Source organism: Osmerus eperlanus, chromosome 19 (assembly GCF_963692335.1).
Source record: "Osmerus eperlanus chromosome 19, fOsmEpe2.1, whole genome shotgun sequence".
Taxonomy (NCBI): Eukaryota; Metazoa; Chordata; class Actinopteri; order Osmeriformes; family Osmeridae; genus Osmerus; species Osmerus eperlanus.
The window spans coordinates 7,742,783-7,762,369 of record NC_085036.1 but is presented as its reverse complement, the minus strand read 5'-3'; the positions used below and the strand labels follow the sequence as shown (position 1 = coordinate 7,762,369).

Below are 19,587 nucleotides of genomic sequence, written 5' to 3'. Positions count from 1 at the left end.
TGGAGACATGCGGGCTAGAATGTGGAGGCACATGCTGGCCATCCAATGGTCAGGGTGGATGTGCTGACAGGCTGACAGACCGGCTCTGCTCCGACCTGTCAGGGGTCATTTGTGACTCAGTCTAATGGTAGATTTCGAGTAACGGTTCCGGACAGAGCTGGCATTCCCATTTTAAGGACATCTTTGGCAACAGTGACAATCATGGGGGCAATCAGGGTGTCCTGTTCACTCTAACCTATTACTGGGCTCGTCAACACCGATTGCATGTCCAGTCCATGTTTAATACACCTTATTTTGGTATCTTCCCTTATCTTTTTGAAGTGGTTTAGGAAAGACTCATATTTTCAGAGCAATCAGAGCACTGATGAACACAGTCTAATCTTGGATGTGGCTGGGGAAAAAAATATGAAAATAATCTGCAATTCAAAAACGACAAGATCTAATTAGCGTAGGCAAACCGTATACCTGCAGCTTCAACAGTGAAGACATTTTCGTGTTCTCTAGAGTTAGCGTGGAACAGAAGAGAGCCGGCCTGTTCAACTACACTCTGCAATCGTGTCGGAATACCACACGCTTCAACAGCTAGATAGATGCTGTAAACAGACAGGCAGGTAGACTGATAAACCGACAAGAAGGATGTGTTAATATGCCACATTCTCACACTATTATCGCTGGGGATTGTCCCAAACGTTCAGTGATGACATGCAAGGCCTGTTCGATAAAGTAGCCTAGCCTCGCAGCACCCAAACCTTGCAGTAGCCACGCCAGAAACGAACCACTGTCACGCTCATGTCTATGTATAAATGGGCTTATTTCCATCTTGCGCTCAATGTATTCATGTGTCCTAGTTTACGCCTCTGACACGATCCTGTGGCAGGGCTTCTGCAGCTGTAGTCGTTAGGATGACTCGGAGAATCATAGGAGAGTCAGCGATGTTGCCTTTCTCTGAAAATAGACTCGCATACTCTCTACTCAAACCTAGGTGGGGATTCAAAGCCATAAGGGCGGGGACACAACCCCTTTTTTTCTTCTATTCGTCGCCCTTCCTCTTCTTTTCCTTACATCTTTTGTTCGTTTTCATTCATCCTTTCTTGGTGTCTGTATTTCTCTTCCTTCCTTCCTCCCTCCCTTTCACACACGAGGAGAGCTCCTAATATGCAGGTGGTAGTCAGCGGAGAGGAAAACAAGAGCCCATTTTCCCAAAGCAATATCTTCTTTTTTTTTCTTCTTTTTTTTTATAGCACTTATCAGTTTTGTCAGTGTCCAGGTGTTAATTACGGCCTTATTAGTCTGTCAGAGGAAGGATGTGGAAGGGTGGAGCGGGGGAGAGAGGGAGCTGTGGGGATTCTGGCTGACTCAGAGTTTTCCCTCCCACTCCTGACCATCTTTACCGTCGGCCCGGAGGAGAAGGAGGAGGGGACCAGAGAAGGGACTCTGTTATTACAGGAGTATACTTGCATCAGGGCTAATTGGGGCACCGTAACCCTGTTCACTGAAGACTTCAAGAAGCTCACTTGACTGACAAATGGAGGGTGATTACTGACAGCAGTGCAATGTCATACCTTCTGAATCACAGTTTTTTATACAGTAAATAGACTTGTCCACATTTTTATCCCACAAGGCCAGTCTTGTGGGTACTTCAACATTAGATATGTGTATGTCATAGGTGTATCGTGTTTTATATGTTTTGTGATATTGTTTCATTGTCGTGAACAGAATCACTCGGTTCTTTCACCCAACAGTTCTTTGTCAAGCCTGTAATGCTTTTATGACAGGTTGACAGAAAGACTTTGAGCCGGCCCCTCTCCTCGGTCACCCTGTGGGTCTGTCTCACGGTGCTTCCCTTAATGTGCTTTTGATTACTTCTATCAAACCTGCTCGCTGGCCCTTATCACAGTGCTGCAGGGGAAATCTCCCATTCCTTCCAGCAACACGGTCACAATATTGCCCCCCTAAGTGGTTTCTCCAGGACAAACACCCTCGTTAGTATCACAGCGCCAAGAGACACACGTCGAGGGGGGCCAAAGCCTTTCATCTATCCATGGAAAAACATGGCCAAGCGACCCTTGCAAAGATAAGTCAACAACCGCAACATCCACGAATCCCTGGCCCACGTCATTCATCATCCCATTTGTTGGTAGTCTCACTCCTAAGGAACGGTCAGGAGATTAAAGAGCTGTGTGCTCAATGGAGCGTTTATGGGGGAGGGGAATGGATCGTCTCAGAGTAGCTGTGGTGGTGGTCTCGGATCTTGGGGCCTTCGCACCCAGCTCTGAGGGGTTCCAGAAGACAGAGGCGAGCATGTGCTCGCGGGGACGTCACCGAATGCATGCGACGCTCGCTCACTCGCTGGCCGGGCCCGGTGCCTTTCCCTCCACAATGCCGGCAGATTCCCTCTGTCGACGAGTCGTCTGTAAACCGAGAAGCTCCATAATAGGGAGAGGGACGCTGATGTGTCCCGGGGCTTTCTCGACTCGGACCGAATCACACAGACCACAGCACACAGACAACAGGGCTGTACGCCACAGCATCTAGAAGGTCACTCTAAGAATAACCCCTCACTACAAAAACCAAGACACGCATATACACAAACACGCATACGCATGCCTACACTGGCAAAGACCCAGGCGCAAACACACACACACACACACTTCCATATTCTCGAGCGCGAGCTGTGATTCATCTTAAAGCGAGGGGATGGGGAGTCTGGCAAATACGAATGTGGCAAATGCGAACGATTCCTCTTACGGTTGAGAGGATAGTCTGTGCTCCTCTAGATTATTCTTTATTGAATCATTAATTACGCTGATGTGCTCAGATGGAGGGTCATGAAATTGGGGAGGTCCTTCAAAAATGAACCTCTTGTCTGTATATGACCAGGATCCAAAGTGTATTCTGTTCTTCCGCTACCGTACTTCACTTTTTCATCTCCTTCTCTCTCTCTCTCTCTCTCTCTCTCTCTCTCTCTCTCTCTCTCTCTCTCTCTCTCTCTCTCTCTCTCTCTCTCTCTGTCTCTCTCTCTCTCTTTCTCTTTCTCTCTCTCTCTTATCCTCTCTCTCATTCTCTCTCTCTCTCTTATCCTTTCTTTCATTCTCTCTCTCTCTCCGCGATCTCCGAGCACCCAGATGGCAGCACAGCGCTCGGCTCCGTACTGTACGTCCAGCTTAACCCCGTCACAAAGGGGTTAACTTGCATTCGTGTGACCCAAGGACAAAGGACCAACGTCTCCTGACCTGTGTGTGACTGACTCGCCTGTTTCCCTCCCCCCTTTTCCCCCTTTTCTTTGTTTCCTTTCCCCCGGCTTGTCCTTGTCAGGCTGCTTGGATGTGATCAGCAGGGAGTCAGGGCTGGACCAGGACTCTCAGAGAGACACGAGGCCTGTTCAGGTAGGCTCTGGCAGAAGCTCTCTGAGGACCCTGATGTGAAGTGACATAGTGAGGAACTAATCTTGTTCACGTTGCCAGAGGAGGAACATCCAATACAAGCAGACGTGCGCTCTCTGTGAAAAGCGGCATTACAGCGACAGAACAGATGGCGCAGCATTATTCTTTCACTCCATTTTTTTTCTTCTTTCAGTCACTATTCATCGGCCCAATTCAGTCCAATTTAGAAGAAATCACAAAGTGAATCGGTGTAATGCAGAGTACATTTAAATATAATATGTCAGGACCCACTAAGTACAGTATGCAGGCTAACCATTCCAAGTCAGATTCCTCAGAAGTTTTACCATCGATACGAGTTTTTCCGCACGTAATACACCACCACGTACAATGCCAATTTGTAGCAGTCCAATGACAAAAGTGAAGCGTCACTTGCTTTGTTTTTCTTGTTTCTGTGACACCACACTGTAGTCCAGTTCCGTTTCCTATCTTTCTGTGGAGGGTTATTGCTGTTCTGTGTGTCATGTTGTTCAATCTAACCCCGGTTGGGCTCCACTAACTTCAAATCTGTGCTAACCATTGGGATCTGAGGCTAGTGTGTAAGCAGTAATAACCAAACAGATGTTGGAGCAGTGGTGCGTGCAAGAGCGATCCAGCTCTAGTTTGTTAACTGGCTACCAAAATAAACAGTGTCATGCTGTCAGTATTTGAACTCGAGCAAGAAAACCACAAAATGGCAAATCAAAGACTCTTTTTGTATGACTGTATGCCTTTAGTGACATGACACAGGGTTAGAATGCCAGCTTTGAAGAACCTCCACCTCAAAGATTTCAGGCCAGCTTAGTGCGTTCAAATGATACCATGAAATAGCTCTACTCTGATGTGGAGAAAAATAAAAAAATACTGGCTTAAATCTGTTCTGCTTTGAAGATGTACTGTATATAAGATCTATGTTTAAGTCTTATGACATCAAAATGCATGGAGTGGTGTTACATAAAATCTATTTATTACAGTAAGCTACAGCAATGAGACATTATATCAAGGGAAAAAAAGAAATAAGAAAAAAAAAATTTGAATAGATATTTATGGGGGAATTTTTACATTGCAATGTGAATAATGCTTTCTTTGCAATATAGTGTTGCGTTAAAATATTTTTTTTGTTAAATAATTACCGGTAATACACTAATTGACCCACTACAGCATGTCTCCTAGAATTACCTATGTTTCTTTACACTGGATGAATCTGCTAAGTGGCTGGGATTTATCCAAAATCCTTTCTCTTCGATCAATATCTGTTTAACTGGGTAATAAAAATGAATCGGATATCTCTATAAATTGTATTAAATGTTCTTATCTTTTCAGGAGCCAAAGAGAACATTGCCATATTAATGATGATGGTAAAGTTGAGTGTTTTCTCTAATAAGCACTTATCCACTGACGCTGTCAATTCAAATACAGTACTAGCATACTAAATGTTTCATGTATTTTAAAAACCATGAAGTAAGATATATGACACAACCTTCTTATTTTCAAGGATTCATTTTGTTTTGTTTGAAGATTTTAACCACACACCTGGCAAAGCCAACATATAAGATGGAACTGTATCTTATTTTGGCCAAAACCTACCGACAAACCCAACAAGAGATCCCAGACTGCGCACTTACTCACAAACCATATATTGCTTTTCACGTGGCGTTTTCATGCCACCACACATTTGCACTACTCAAAACACAGTTGATGTTTAATGTTCAACAGTGTTAAACAAGCTAAGCAGTTTCCTAAGGAGCTCAGTTCCCTTCCTTTCTTTACTCAATGGTACTGTAGACACCATATAGTACTTGCATGCATTTGTATTGTGTTTCTGAAATCGATTTGCCACAATTATAAAAAATCACCGGGGTGTGTTTTCTGTCCTCCAAAAGAGACTACAATGACACATAATTGCATTTTTATATATCAATATAATGTGGTATTACAATACACATTATACTTGGGATAAAACCACAGCGGACTAATCTAATATGCAGTTAACTGCTGGAGGAGGTGGTGCATCCAAAAAGCCTTTTTGACGAGCGGAGCAAGCCTACCTGACACGGTCCTCACAACCTCAGATGTGTTCCTCAGGCCGACGAAGGAGAACTGGTAGAGCCTCCAGGAGCGGATGTCCCCGACCTCCACAGAGCTCCTCTTCCACTTGTAGATGATCTCCTCCTTGGGATAGCCGTCTGCAGAGGGAGAGGGTCACAGGTGGAGATCAGACTGAGAAGGGGACAGAGGACGAGTCCGAACTAGGAGAGAGGGTTCTTTCTGTCAACCGTTTGGCTCACACTAAATCTGCTGGGAATGTCGTGAAGCATCTATACGCTGTTCTCATTTGTCGGCTTTAATCCACTATGCATCCAGTGTCCGAATGATGACTATCTGCAAAGCATATTTGCTGTTCTGCCACAAATACCCTTCCGTTTTGAAGCCATACGATAATAAAGTGTCCTACAGGTGGTGTAATATTTTGCACTTCATTATCAGTCAAATGGCAATGGATTAGGGCAAGGGAAGTTTAAGTGGACTGGAATATGAAGGGGGATTGGAAGCTTGATATAATGGTAATAATGAACAACACTGAGTCCAGTCTCTCTTGATTTGTGTCCAGAGAAGAGCTCAGCCGTGCATGGGTGTTAAGTGGAGTGTCTGATGTGCTTGAACTTTCCTCAGCACTGTCTACTGTAACTTGAATATTATTTTTAATTGAATACAATTGGGACATTTGGCAAATCGAAACTGCCTGAAGCACATTGGGTGGAAGGTTCTTTTCTTTATATACTGTACACATTAAGGCCAGCTGTTTCTTATGGTGGTTATAATATCAGGAAACAGAGTTGATTCAGATTTTCCATGTCAGAAAGAAATGTTTGTAGTCTTGCATTTCAAATTGATTTCAGACCTAGCATCTGCTAGTTTTGTGCTGCTATCAGATCTAGGGCATGTGAGCTCAGTTTTTTAATTAGAAGTGTTAAGTGTCACAGAACCAGTTGCGGATTCCAGTTACGTAGAAAATCCTCAGTAAGGATGTTCAAATATTGTCATTTTTCTTTACTGACGAGATACATTTATTTGGCCTTTGGCTTGTTTTCTCACACTCATACTCGCAATGGATTAAATGTCAGATTTTGTGAATCTGACTGTTATCAGACAAAGAGATTCAATGGGTGGACATTGCATATGTAGATTTTGCAACCATTGCAAAATAATGGCTCAGAAATGCTCTGCATGTGCTGAGAAATCCGCCACGTCATCTGTTCCTACTTAGGGAAGCTCAAGCACATCAACTGGTTTCCGAGCGCTGGAAGAATCTGTGGCTTTCATCAATATTAAATGTGTTTATTTTTTTGGTCCCTTCTGTTTTAGACCATTATAACCTCTTTCTTTCTTTTATTGTTTCTCGGGAGCTATTTAGGAACTTTTCTCTGGAGAATATCCCATGATACATCTGTGAGCTCTCTGGTACCGCTCATTAGCATAATAGCCTATTGGCCTATTGATTTCTCCGGCTGTGGTCTGTTCTGTGGGTCGCTTGAGAAAAAAAGAACCATTATATTATTCTAACTGTCGTTTTGCCTGTTGAAATTAGGACTGGAGGAGAAGCAGAGGGGAAAGCGTGTATGCTTTGCATGATGTCTTCATCGCCATGAGGTGCTTGTTCTCGATGGAAGCAGTGACGGCGGAGCAAAGAGCGAAATCGGCGCCTGTGTGTGTGTGTGCGGGCGTGTGAGCGTGTGTAGGTGTGAAAGCGTGCGGTTGTGTGAGAGTGTGACAGACAGAATGATGGAGATAGTGGGGTAGGGAGAGCATATGGCTAGACTTACAGCTTGAAAACTCCAGGGGACAGGAGTGCTCATCCATTGGAAAGTTGTTCAGTTTAAGCTGGCACTCTGCATCAATAGTCAACCTGCAGAAAGAAAACCCGTTTACATCTACTGTGCTCGTCACCGTGGATCAAAACCCGTGTGGCTTCGTTTTCAGTGGTCTTATCTTAACCGTTCACTGGATTTCAAGTCAAAGTCATTAAACATCCTTAATTAACGGCAAACGGAGTACATTAACATTACCCATCTATGCTCTTCCTATTGTCATGTATCGTTCCACTTAGCATCGCAGTGCCGCAATTAGCCCAGGGTTTGGTTGGAGTTTCACATTGAATTAATGAAGTGTAGCAGCATTCTGGGAGAACATCAATCACTGTTTGATTGAGTCCAGCAGAGTTCAACCTCTCATTAGATGAGACGAGTGAGAGCTAACTAGGGCTCATCCTGGATGTCCCGCTGTGGTAGAGACCACCACGTCATCCTGCCTGACTAAAACTCCTAACCAAGAGGGGAAAAGAAAGGCAAATTAACAAGCTAGACCCAGCTGTATTTCCTAAGTGAGGTCAGGACACATTTACATTATCGGTCGATATGTATCTTATCACCATTGAACGTCCTTGTTCAATACCTGTTCAACCGAGCCATTCAATGACTGTCCCTTTACATTTAGTCATTTAGCAGACGCTCTTATCCAGAGCGACTTACAGTAAGTACAGAGACATTCCCCCCGAGGCAAGTAGGGTGAAATACCTTGCCCAAGGACACCACGTCATTTTGACACGGCCGGGAATCGAACTGGCGACCTTCTGATTGCTAGCCCGATTCTCTAACCACTCAGCCACCTGACTCCCTTTCCTCGCTGGTCTCACCTCAGTGTGTACAATATCCGTCCGTCGTTCCAGATGCGCAGCATGCGGTTGGGTGTGGTGATCCAGTGGGCGTCTGCTTTCTTGGAATTGCGGAAGAACGTGTCTGGGATCCAGATCTTTCCCACCATGTTGCTGTTGAGGCGCAGCACCTTCATGGTGCTGTTGAACTTCAACCTCCGGTCATACCAGGTCTGCGCAAAGAAGATGTCAATGGTGTACTCCTGCAGAAAGAGAGAAGAGGCTTTGTGTTGACAACCTGATCAACGTTTGATCACGTGATTTAGTAGAAAGGTGGGCCCAGATCTGAAGCCATGTCACCAAAGCACCACTGTTCTGACAGAGCAGTAAAGGCTTTCCATGTCTGGAAAGCATACGTTCGAACTCAGGCAGGGGACGTCCATGTGCTATGCTAATCTCGCCAGTCGCTTCCGACATGCATGGAAATGTAACAACGCGAAACACTAACACAGAGTAGCCTTCATCAAATCTTAGTGCCCTGAGACCGTTGAAACTGAAAAGGTTGTGCTTCAGAGCCATGAATATAAATCACTCTGGTGGTTTTATGGAAACTCTTCGTTCTGAGTGCAGTTTTATTGCTATGCTGAAACAAAATGCTGGGTATGTTGGCAAGGCACTTCCTCAAAGCAAAATGGATGTCTCCCATGCTGTGAATCCTTTGTATCCATGAAATAGCCCAGTGGAACTAGACAATATTGAGGCCCTCAACCTGAAAATGGTGTTTAGCAGAAGCATTATCTGACCTCTTAACCTCGCACGGAGGGGCCTCATCCTCACTCTTAACAAAAGCCCACTATCCACTACTCCTGATCCGACAGACAGGATGAGGAATACCCAGGGGAAGGAAGGCCTACGCAGGAGAGGACTGGGAGGAGAGAGGGACCACTGCGATCCAAAGCGAGGCTGCGTTGAAGTATGGGGGAGTTCGAAAAAGAATGGAGAGACAGATGGCGAAGAGGGAGAAATAACAGACAGAACAAACAAAAACGGGAAGAGAGACATCGAAAGAAAGACAGGACAGCAGAAGAAGAGAGGTGTTTTGTGATTTGAGCTTGACTTTCTTTATTTCGTTCTGCTTTCCGGAGCCACGAGAGCCTGAGGTTGATTGTGAAGCAAGGGAAGAGAGAAACCTGGGGATTTGTGTGTGAGAGGGCACTGAGGCATTAACTTTTAGACAAAGCTTAGCCCTACAATGAAGCCCAAATCCGTACCTAAGAGTCATAAGTGAGATAAAACAACAACACTGCCATCCAGCACATTTATGCCAATTCAACGGGCACGTGTTTCCCTTGGGCAGCCAAACAAATTAGCACCCATGCCTTTTCCTCTCAGGGAGCCTTACCAAATCAAATGTCCAATTCAACTCATGTCCCTCTTTAATCTCTCTTTCTCTCTCTGTTCTTTTCACAGAAAGCTTATAAATGAAGCTTACCTTATTTTACCTTTACTGACATGAATGGCAAAATACTCATATCACTGCAGTACCTTCAGAAACACTTTACTATGAATATTTCAGAATCAGAATCAGAATCAGAATGGGATTTATTCGCCATGAAAGTTTGCACAGACAAGGAATTTGCTTTGGCAGGAAGGTGCATACAATAAACATATACCTAAAATTTAAATATGTGCACTATCTATACTAAGGGTACATAAACTAGCAGTACTAAGTGGGATTAGAATATGATTAAATATACAATAAAATAAAATATAAGTTGCCGTAAATTACAATATAAAAATACAAAAATACAAATATTACAAAAAATACAAATGTACAAGATACCATTTTGTAATGCAGTGCAAAAAGCAGTGTGTTTTAAGCAAGAAGTCATTAGAGTCAGTGTGGTCCCTTGGCCTTGTTGAAGAGGCCAACAGCGGAAGGGAAGAAACTGTTTTTGTGGCGTGAGGTATTGGTCCTGATGGACCGCAGCCTTCTGCCGGAGGGGAGTGACTGACATGTATTATGTACTGTTTGACAGTGCATCTTTTAGCATAACTTTAACAACAGTATAGTAAGAGAGCTGTCCATGTCTAAGATCTTAAAGCAAAAGTATGATACCATGATCATGAAAGTTAGAATATGAATATTAGAATAGAATAGATCACTATTCACAACGGTGTGTACTTGTGTCCCCCATATCACTAGTCCATTCCCATAATCCTCTTGTGCACCCTTCATGAGCGACGCTAGTTCAGGGAGGGCAATCGGGCAGCGCGCGTCATCCGCTCATTACCACACCTGTGTGAGCAGCACAAGCCCATTGGGCCACGTCCGATAAGACGGCATTGAAAGGCCGTGAGGATACGCGCACACTCACCCCGGTTGTTGTATGATCGGTGCTGCTGCCGCCCTCCACCATCCCCTTCTCCCCCATGCTGTCTGTATGTTCTATCCATCAGGGGGATTATATCTCTATTGCTCCCTACTTCATATGTCATGTATGTATTTGCGCATTCAAGGAGGCATGAAGCGGTTCTCTTCGATCATCCACTCCGCCAAAGTCAAACCTATTTGCCATGTCATGGTTATGAATAAATGCTCAAATCTAATACGTGATTGTATTGACTGAACGACACAACAGACACCTACTGTGATTTATCTGAAAAAAAACTGTACTGTATCCACGGCACTGATTACATTTGAATGAAAGCAATCAATAAACCCCTACACATTCACACAAACAAACACGCATGCACGCACGCACGCATACACACGCACACACACGTAAATACAGATCAGTGCTGGTTGCCATGGAAGCCCAAGGTAATTATTCCCAAGCAGATCAAAATACTGACTGTCTCTTCCCCCCGCGATGACAGACACAGAGTTGATACTTTGACTCTCTCTGTGCTCTGGTGTCCTCCCATGATGGAGATGCAGATTGTTGGACTGAATTACCATGGCATTGGAACCTCAGCAGGTATTTTAGCAGTAGTACAATGGGGCACAGTGGCTGCAGGCTCTCTAAGCAATCCAGTCCACTAATCTCACTCTACCCATCCTGTCCTATTTTTACAGCCTGTACAGCTTAACTCCTGTACTCTGTCTACAAATAGAAACAACCATCTTCGAATGGCTTATTCAGTCTGTATAGTCCTCGATTGCATCACAGTACAATTTGGAGGCTTGTCCAACAACAGTAGCCATGGGAATACAGCAAAAAAAGCATGATTTAGCCTTTAAGGACACTAAGGATTTGATTATTTTTGAAAATTGTTCGATTTACTCAACAATCTAGTCTTTGGGAGAGCTAATGTGATTATGTCATGCATTGCACCAAGTCATTTATCAATAATGCACATGTCATTTGTAATGAAGCTGATCATCCACTCTGGGTAGTATTGTTTCACACCATTAGACTTTAAATGTCTGGAAGAAAATATTCTGACAGTCGGGTGACTGATGATAACAAAGGAAAAGTTCATTTGTTTCAACTTGTTGCAACTGGAAAAATGAAATAAGGATTGTGATGGACTGTATGATACTTACCATGTTGATGGCATTTACAGGCCCAATGCTGTTCACAAACATGTCTGTGTGGATCACTGTCGGTTTGACTGGAGAATAAAGATAAAAAACATAACAGTGTCATGACACGTTTGGTGGGGTATAACCAAATGAACTTTTAATTGAACTGTAATTAAACGTGAACCATGACATTCAAACTCATTTATTGGCATATTCGTTCATCACATAATGCCTATTACTGTGAGTCACGTTCACTAATCCAATTAAAGTTGGAGTCAAATGCATTTCCGGACTTTGGTTGTTTTCGAATAGCCTTTTGCTAATTAGTCATGTGGTGTAGCCAGAGGTCTTTCTGAGAGCAAGAAAACTTGATACCAGTCAGGTAATAAAGAAAATAATAATAAAGAAATCCCCTCAGACTGAAGATGCTTGAGCATGGAGCAAAAGGGCTCCTGGGAAACGTAGTCTAGCCATCTATTCATGTCCCACACTAGGCCAGTCCTCTTGAGCAGCCCTGTGATGATGGGGGTGGATGTCAGGAGAAATATAGCCTAAAAGGTAGACAGCTTGGTGTCAGAAGGACGACGCCACACTCTGTCACGTCCTTTCAGTCATGCGAGTTCAGTGTCAAAGTCCAGAGTTCGGTGTGGTTCTGGGCTGTGTGCTGTATGTGTTACAGTGTGCCTAAAGACAGGTTGGGACCTCACAGAGACGATCCGGTCTCTGTCTATGCAGGATGTCAAGGGTGAATGGGTTTACATCCTCTTTGCATGTCATCGCAAAGAGATACACAACAGTCCAACTGGCTTATGCTTGATCTGTCATCACAAAACTCTCTGTCAATTAAAGCCCTTTTTTTCCTAGAGAGGATCCCATGACACGGCATTAAATGCATAAACTATATTAGTCCATGAATAATGTATCCTAAAGCTTAGACTAAAAGATAATACATGAAATAAAACATCAAAATGTGTGACAAGTTACCAAATCACAACACATCAGGACACCAAATTCACTATTTTTAAATTCAAACAAGGCATTCCAAAAATAACTACTTAGAGCGAGGCCTTTTCTATAATGCCAGATGGTAAAAGCATTTTTTATCAAACAAAATACATTAATAAAACCTTTCCACAGAAACTGTCCACAATTTTGGGGGGGGGGGGGAGTGTTTCATAATACAGTTGCATAAAACAAAAACTATTACTATGATGAAGACACTCATCAAAGATGCAATGACTTGTAAACCATGAAATAAAATCTGACAGAATATTAATTGATTCCCTCATCGCATTTCACTTTCTATACTGCATCTTATCCACACTTGCAAAGAAGCACAACACTCCCTTTTACCTACATGACAACAGAACAAATACGCAGCCTTGGTTTTTGAGTTTCCATAAATCAAAGAAAGGCAATGTCTTTCCCTTGTGTGTGCCCCCTCACTTACTCTAGACTGCAGCTGCATTAAAGTTGAATGAGCTGCACAACCGACTTCAAATGAAATGTGTCGAAATATCTGTGCTAGAACCTACTTTCAGTACTTGGAGGAAAACGTCCCAGTTACAACGACTACTAGTTAGCTGCTACACCCAGATAAATGTAGACTTTCAGTATCTTTGTGACTTGGCAACCACTGGGAAGACGGCAAGAGTGCAACAGAAGACAGAACAGTGGTCAGAAGAAGGCAGCTGCTAAGTGCTAAGGTAAAGAGAGACACACTGAGTTCCACCCCCCAAAGAACTGCACCTGAACCATTCCAAGACCAATCTGATCTGAGACCAATATCGATAAGGCAACTTGATCCTCTTCTCCTCTGCAGATCTACAGCTGGTGGTAGATCTACCAGCTTTCCCGGCTCCTACTGTCATCATGACCGTGGGTGCCCAGCCCAGCTGCCAGTCAATGTGGAGGGAAAAAGCTGCTCTGCTAGCTGTATACTTGGCTCACAGCAGCACTCTGACGGACAGGGCAAATAGACCCATGATGGATTACCAGTCTAGTCAAGGTTTCATTGCTGTTCCCACAGTACTACTGTTGCTGCCCGGCTACAACAATGGCAAGATGCAGTTTATGTTGGCCCTACACATCTATGAGGCAAGCTTCATTTCAGTATTCCAGTCTGAACAGCCTGTTTGAAATGACGGTGTTCGGTGGTGAGCCTGTTTCGCATGTCGACGTAGATCGCGACGATGTCGTGACGAGATCGACGGCTTGGTGTGTGTGAGCAGCAGAAGGCCAATGGGTGAGAGTTGGGATGACACCTACCGCCTATGTCTGGCCGCAGTTTGTTGTCGTAGCCGTCCAGTAGGCTGTTTAGGATGTGGGTGACGTCACTCTCGTACACTTTAGGAGTCAACACCCACGTTTTGTTCGCCACCTCGTCGTCATCGTTTTCGGTTTGGAAGGAGCTGAGGAAGAAAAAACAAATCAAAACAAACTGAGGACATTTGAACCATCTGAGCCTGACTTTGCGGATCACAAATATAGAAGACATGGAGTAAAGACATCCAGGCCATTCTAGGGAAACCAAGTGACACATTTGGCTCCATTCTTAATGTATGTTGCCTGCTGTTAGAAATCAAAGAGAAAGAGAGGAACTGGATAAAGGGCAGACCTCCAGCAGGGAGGGACCGATTTCTATGTGAAGCCCTGAACAGAGATGACATTTGGGACATTATCACTGTCTAACACCGGAGCAACAACTACCAAAGAGGATTTACCCTCTTAGACCCAGGTTGGGAGAATAACATTGGGCCTGACCATTATGATATGCCAATGAGGAGATCATAACAGCTGCTCGAGGTAGACCTGGTCTGTAATGTGTTTTGGAGAATTGGGTCTCCATGATCTGTCTGACAGTACCTAAGGAAAACGTTTAAACGCATTAGGAGCATCTTACAGCGATACATATCTTTACCACAACTCCAAAGCAATACAAGTCAATAATACTCAAATAAAAAATTATATATATTTTCCTGCAATGGGAATGGGAGGCAGGACTCCTCAATAATGGGGCATTTCTGTATATGGGGATCTTTATGTGAAAAGGGCTGGTGGCAACAAAACAAACCATGTGAGGATATAAACAATATAAGAGCATATTCCGTGTCAACAATGCCGTTAAAGGCCAGAGGAAATAGAATGCTGCACGACTGAATGATTGTGTCTGAACTCACACGCTCACAGTTTGGAAGCCTGCAGAGTTCAGTAACCATGGAACCAGAAACATGTATAAAAGCGCAACCTTGAGAGGAGCCAGCTATTGGAACTTTTCAACAGAGATAGAATGAAAGACAGAGAGAGGGAGAGAGAGAGAGAGAGAGAGGGAGAGAAAGAGAGAGAGAGAGAGAGAGAGAGAGTATACATATTGAGTGGGTAAAGAGAGAGATATATGTCTATGGTGCAAAAACAAAAGACAACAGCCAGTGCCTTCCTAATGGGTTTTCCATGCACTTAGGTATGGTGCAGGACACTGTGTTTGGGCCATCCGTTTTCCTCAGGCTGTGCAGTAAGTGCTCTAGGCTGCAATGCTTCACGTTACCACCCACCCCCACATTAAAACTTTATCATACAATTCAGGTGGATCTCTTTAGAATCTCTATGATGCCTTAACAATATGTGTGGACCCTCTGATGTAGTCTACTGATTGCAGAACCTATAAAGGGTGTTGCATTCAGGGTGCTTCGTATCCCAGTACTGCACATGGTTTTCTTTCTGTGTGGATCCATTCTCTTTAGAGAAATATGGAGCTGTCCTAGCTGAGGTTTCAGCTGCTATTTGAGTCTGAGTAGAGCCTGTGGAGAGAGTCCATGCTGGAGTCTGATGCTGGAGAGCACTGAAGAGCAGGAGCATCGTCGCGTCTCCATTGAGGAGATACTCCAGCTGGAAGGTCTCACAAGACCACAAGTGGACCGGACCCATTTCGACATCTGTCTCTCACGCCGTACATTCGTAATTATGTATCGATGGCTCTGTCGTTTAAACCATCACTGTGAACCTTGTACACAGTGTTTTGTTAGTCTTCTCAATCCGGCTAAAAAGGACGACCATACCGTTTTATATATTCCCCCTGACTGGTTCTTCACTGAGGATAATGAAGGTGGAGATTGTGATTCTTTGTGGTTGTGTTCTTCCAGTAATCATGTAGCGTTCCCATGAGCTATCCTTTCCCTGTGTGTGCAGTTCTGGCAAATGAAAACCCAGTCCTCCAACCTCCCCTTTCCTAATCCTACATATGCAGGGCCCTGGTAATACAAATATCAACACATCTCACAAGGCATTCATCTGGACAAGCCCAACACCAAGGGAATGTTCATGGGTGTTCGTGCGCATGGCGGGCCGCATACCTTTCACCTGTTACCATAGAAATGAGACTAAACTCCACTGGATATTGCCTCACTGTTTGTTCTGCCTCATATCGAGAGAGAGATGGCGCAGGGTCGCTGATGTTTTGTGAAATGGCTGCATCCTTCTCCACGTCACTAAGCCTCAGGCTGAACGATTAGTGATAGATCACCTGACCTGTGTTGGTGTGTGTTCTTAATTAGTCCATTCTTGTTAGCAGCTGAAAAACAGCTCTATTTAGGAAGTGTTGAGGCTTAAGGTGCTAAATAGGATCTGGCCTGATAGAACCAGATCTAAAAATAATGTACCATTCTGCCAATGGTTAACAAGCACCGACAGCTAATTTGCACAATGTGGGATAATATATATGGAAACATACCTGTAACTGATGAGGAAGTGAACTAATACTCACAACAACAAAGCTGTTTACTTCATCTGAGTTCTTTATGCAAGGCAATGGGAGTCTGATCTTATGTATCCTCAGTTCACCTGAACATGATGGTGAGCTGGCCTTAAAAAAATGGTCTTGATTTTTGAATATAGGAAACTCTTGAGGCTCTTCTATAGCCGGTGAATCTGTCAGGATTAACATGTTACCTACAGGCTAACACAGGCATAGCTATACTGAGATATCTGATAGCAAGTATCTTATGCCCCGTGGACGTGGAATGTAATATCATGATGTATGCCAATCCCTCAGGTCCAACTTCAGGATTATTGTAAAACTAACTCGGGGGTCCATGTAACATGCCTTATCAGGCCCATTTGTATAGCTCTGTCCCAGTGGTAGTCCTCTCCCAGAACTAGGAATGTTTTTGATGCCTTTGGGTCATAAACATGACAATATGACAATTACTCAGGAGGAAAACATTCCCAGCTGGCATTGTGTAAATAATTCATGTTGGCTTGTATCATAAAAATGGCCATAGTCTAACAAGAAATTGACCAGACACACAAGCTGAGACATAGGTTTCAGAAGCACCGCGCATGATTCTCAGTACAACTCTTAACAAACAAGCTGTACGCAGCTAGGAAGACTGACACTTGTGTGAATGCAGCAGCAAGTACCATGCAGATATTTCAATGTAGGCCAGAGCACTCCTTGGCCGTGTTCTATACGATGCTGATTGAATGAAGTCTGATTTATCAGCCTCCATTTTTCACCCTTAGGCAGCACAAGACGGAAACGATGGGAGCCCTTAAACCATCCGCTTCCTTCTCAAGTATTCATATTTTCTTGGTGCAATGGCTGCCTTTTCGTGACAAGCGTATTATTGAAAATGTTCTCTCCACAGATTTGAGTAGCTAGAACATCAAGCATCGGTTTGATTAGCTCAAACGATGTAAATGATTCACCATGGGTATTCTAGAGAACGTGTCCATGTGTTACCTTATTGTGTGTGTGTTTTTTTTGTGACAATTGAACTGTTTCTGTGTGACTAAATTTCGGTGTCTGCCATTTTGAAACATTGTGCTTCACATTAGCTATCGGGATGAAAATATCTTAAACCAACTATAATGGGTTTAAGGATGGCTTAATAAAGATAAACCGTTATCGTTTACATTCTACATGATGTAGTCCTACACCAACATCAAACACTCGCAAACCGTTAGGTAGCCTAAGAGGCTTTGTATCTAAGGAAAGCCTTCGCTTGTCGAATAACGCATGCACATAGTAAACATCATTACAAAACCCGTATGGGCATCAGCTACCACAAACACAAATTTCATTGAAACAAGACTACATATAATTTCCTTTTCCAGCCATGTAATTAGCTATGCTATAACCTAACCCTAGCCATCTGAACGTCATCTTTAGCTGCAAGGGATCCACTGCTTTCTGTGATACTCTTACAAAATATAAATGAAAAGAGATATGTGGAGTTATAATCAACAAAACAGACTTGGAGATTAAGACAGCATCACATATTCAACCTGTCAACTGATAGATGTGTGAAATGCATTCCATTACACGTAGCCAAATCGAGACTCGGTTCTGTTACGCGCCGACCCAACAAGCAGATTTATTTTAACTCAAAGACTAGCGAGTACAAACAGGACAATTATTATTATTAAACATTGTACCTATATGTAGAAAATTATTTAGAAAATTGCCTGTTTTCTTTGAAGTAGCAAGTGTGCCAAAACGCTGGATTTTGGCAATGTAGTGACAGGAATAAAATATATCTTGAACATTTTCCACTTACCTTGTAGGGAGATTGGCGAGTAAAAACACCCAAAGAAAGAGTTTAACAGGGAACGAAGGCTTCGCCATCACTGTCGAGCATATATATGCTAAATTTAGAGAAGCAGTGATCACCATCTTCTTTTCTTCTTTATTGCAGACGGACGTGTCTCTCTATTTACTCTGTATCCTCCCTACGATACGCACATAGCATAGCGGGTCCCGTTAGCATTCGCTTTGGAAAATGTAGACCTGCGGTGGTACTGAGGAAAATGACACAATATCGCTATTACTGACAAAAACGACTTTCAGATTTTATCATCCAATTAAACTAAATGGGCACTGAAGCCCCCGAATAATATAAAATCCAGCAATTGACAAATACATTGGTGCCCAGTCTGAATGCAGATTAACTCTGGGGTCAAAGAGGAACTGATGCACGTTGCTGCAGCACGGAGCAACACATGCGTGGTTTCACCAAGCGGAAGCATAGCTAAGGAAACATATAAACTTCAGGTTTATGTTTATTTTTTTATAAAATCACTCTGAAGTGAGTGTCATGTGTGATGTCCTGATTGAGAGTAATCGATAAGATGTATGCCAAGGTCCTATGGGGTTTATAGGCTACTGATTTAGTTGCACTCTAACCGGTTTTAATTATTTGACAGGCTTGTAGGCTATTGCACATGATAGGCGGCAAATGTCATTTTTACTCAAATGAGTGATGCGGCAGAGCGTAGGCTACTCGTCAGCACCACGGACAGCACCCACAATGTAGCACGTCTGTTCAGCACACAGGACAGCTCCCCCAGATTTTTAGCCTGTGGTAACGGTGGTCTCGTCAGGAACTGCGTCGGAGGCTTCGGTATGACGAAAATGTGTTCATGTCAAAAATGGACGCTGGTTCACGCATAGGTTACATTTAATCTCAGTCATCAGACAGTTATAAAGAAAACTATCACTTTCAGAAAAATAATCTTTAAAAAACCTAGTTAAGTTTGTTGTCTTCTGGCACCGCACTTACTGTTTTCTATTTGTTCCTTAAGATCCTCGCAAGTGTTCTTGAAATCCTCGCAAGTCTACTTGTTATTAATGCTGCGCATTTAAGTAATTTACGGGCAAGTGTGTTTTTCTTTAACATGGTTTACCATCTCAGTAATTCCTAACTGGGACACATTCATACATAAAAAGGCAAATCCCGAGAAAAAAACACACACACACACACAAAAGAATATGCATGTTCGTGATCTCATCAGGGTGTCACGTGCCCCCAACTTCACTGATTTACTACAATGCTTTGAAGGATGTGATGAATTCTTTGATATCCCTTGGGGTTTGGTTTACTCTCTAATGTCCTGTTGCCTATACGTTGAACTGGGAGGTATTTTTCCCACATTTATGTGTAGTTATAAGGAACTGTATCAAATTTAGCTAGCAGCTTAAATGTTGTGAGGTT

The 19,587-nt window shown here is 43.3% G+C and overlaps 1 protein-coding gene across 3 annotated transcripts in view; it reads right to left on the bottom strand.

The window, feature by feature from the left end:
* The window catches only part of gabrg2 (gamma-aminobutyric acid type A receptor subunit gamma2), a 32,116-nt gene extending 13,538 nt beyond the window's left edge, over positions 1–18,578 (bottom strand). For all 3 annotated transcript variants that reach the window (XM_062485471.1, XM_062485472.1, XM_062485473.1), the window contains exons 1-6: positions 18,154–18,578; positions 13,868–14,010; positions 11,621–11,688; positions 8,113–8,333; positions 7,244–7,326; positions 5,468–5,605 (exon numbers count right to left, since the gene is read on the bottom strand). In XM_062485471.1, coding sequence (XP_062341455.1) covers positions 5,468–5,605; positions 7,244–7,326; positions 8,113–8,333; positions 11,621–11,688; positions 13,868–14,010; positions 18,154–18,269 — 769 coding nt within the window. In that variant the 5' untranslated portion in view covers positions 18,270–18,578. The remainder of the gene's footprint in view (positions 1–5,467; positions 5,606–7,243; positions 7,327–8,112; positions 8,334–11,620; positions 11,689–13,867; positions 14,011–18,153) is intronic.
* Between the last annotated feature and the right edge of the window lie 1,009 nt (positions 18,579–19,587).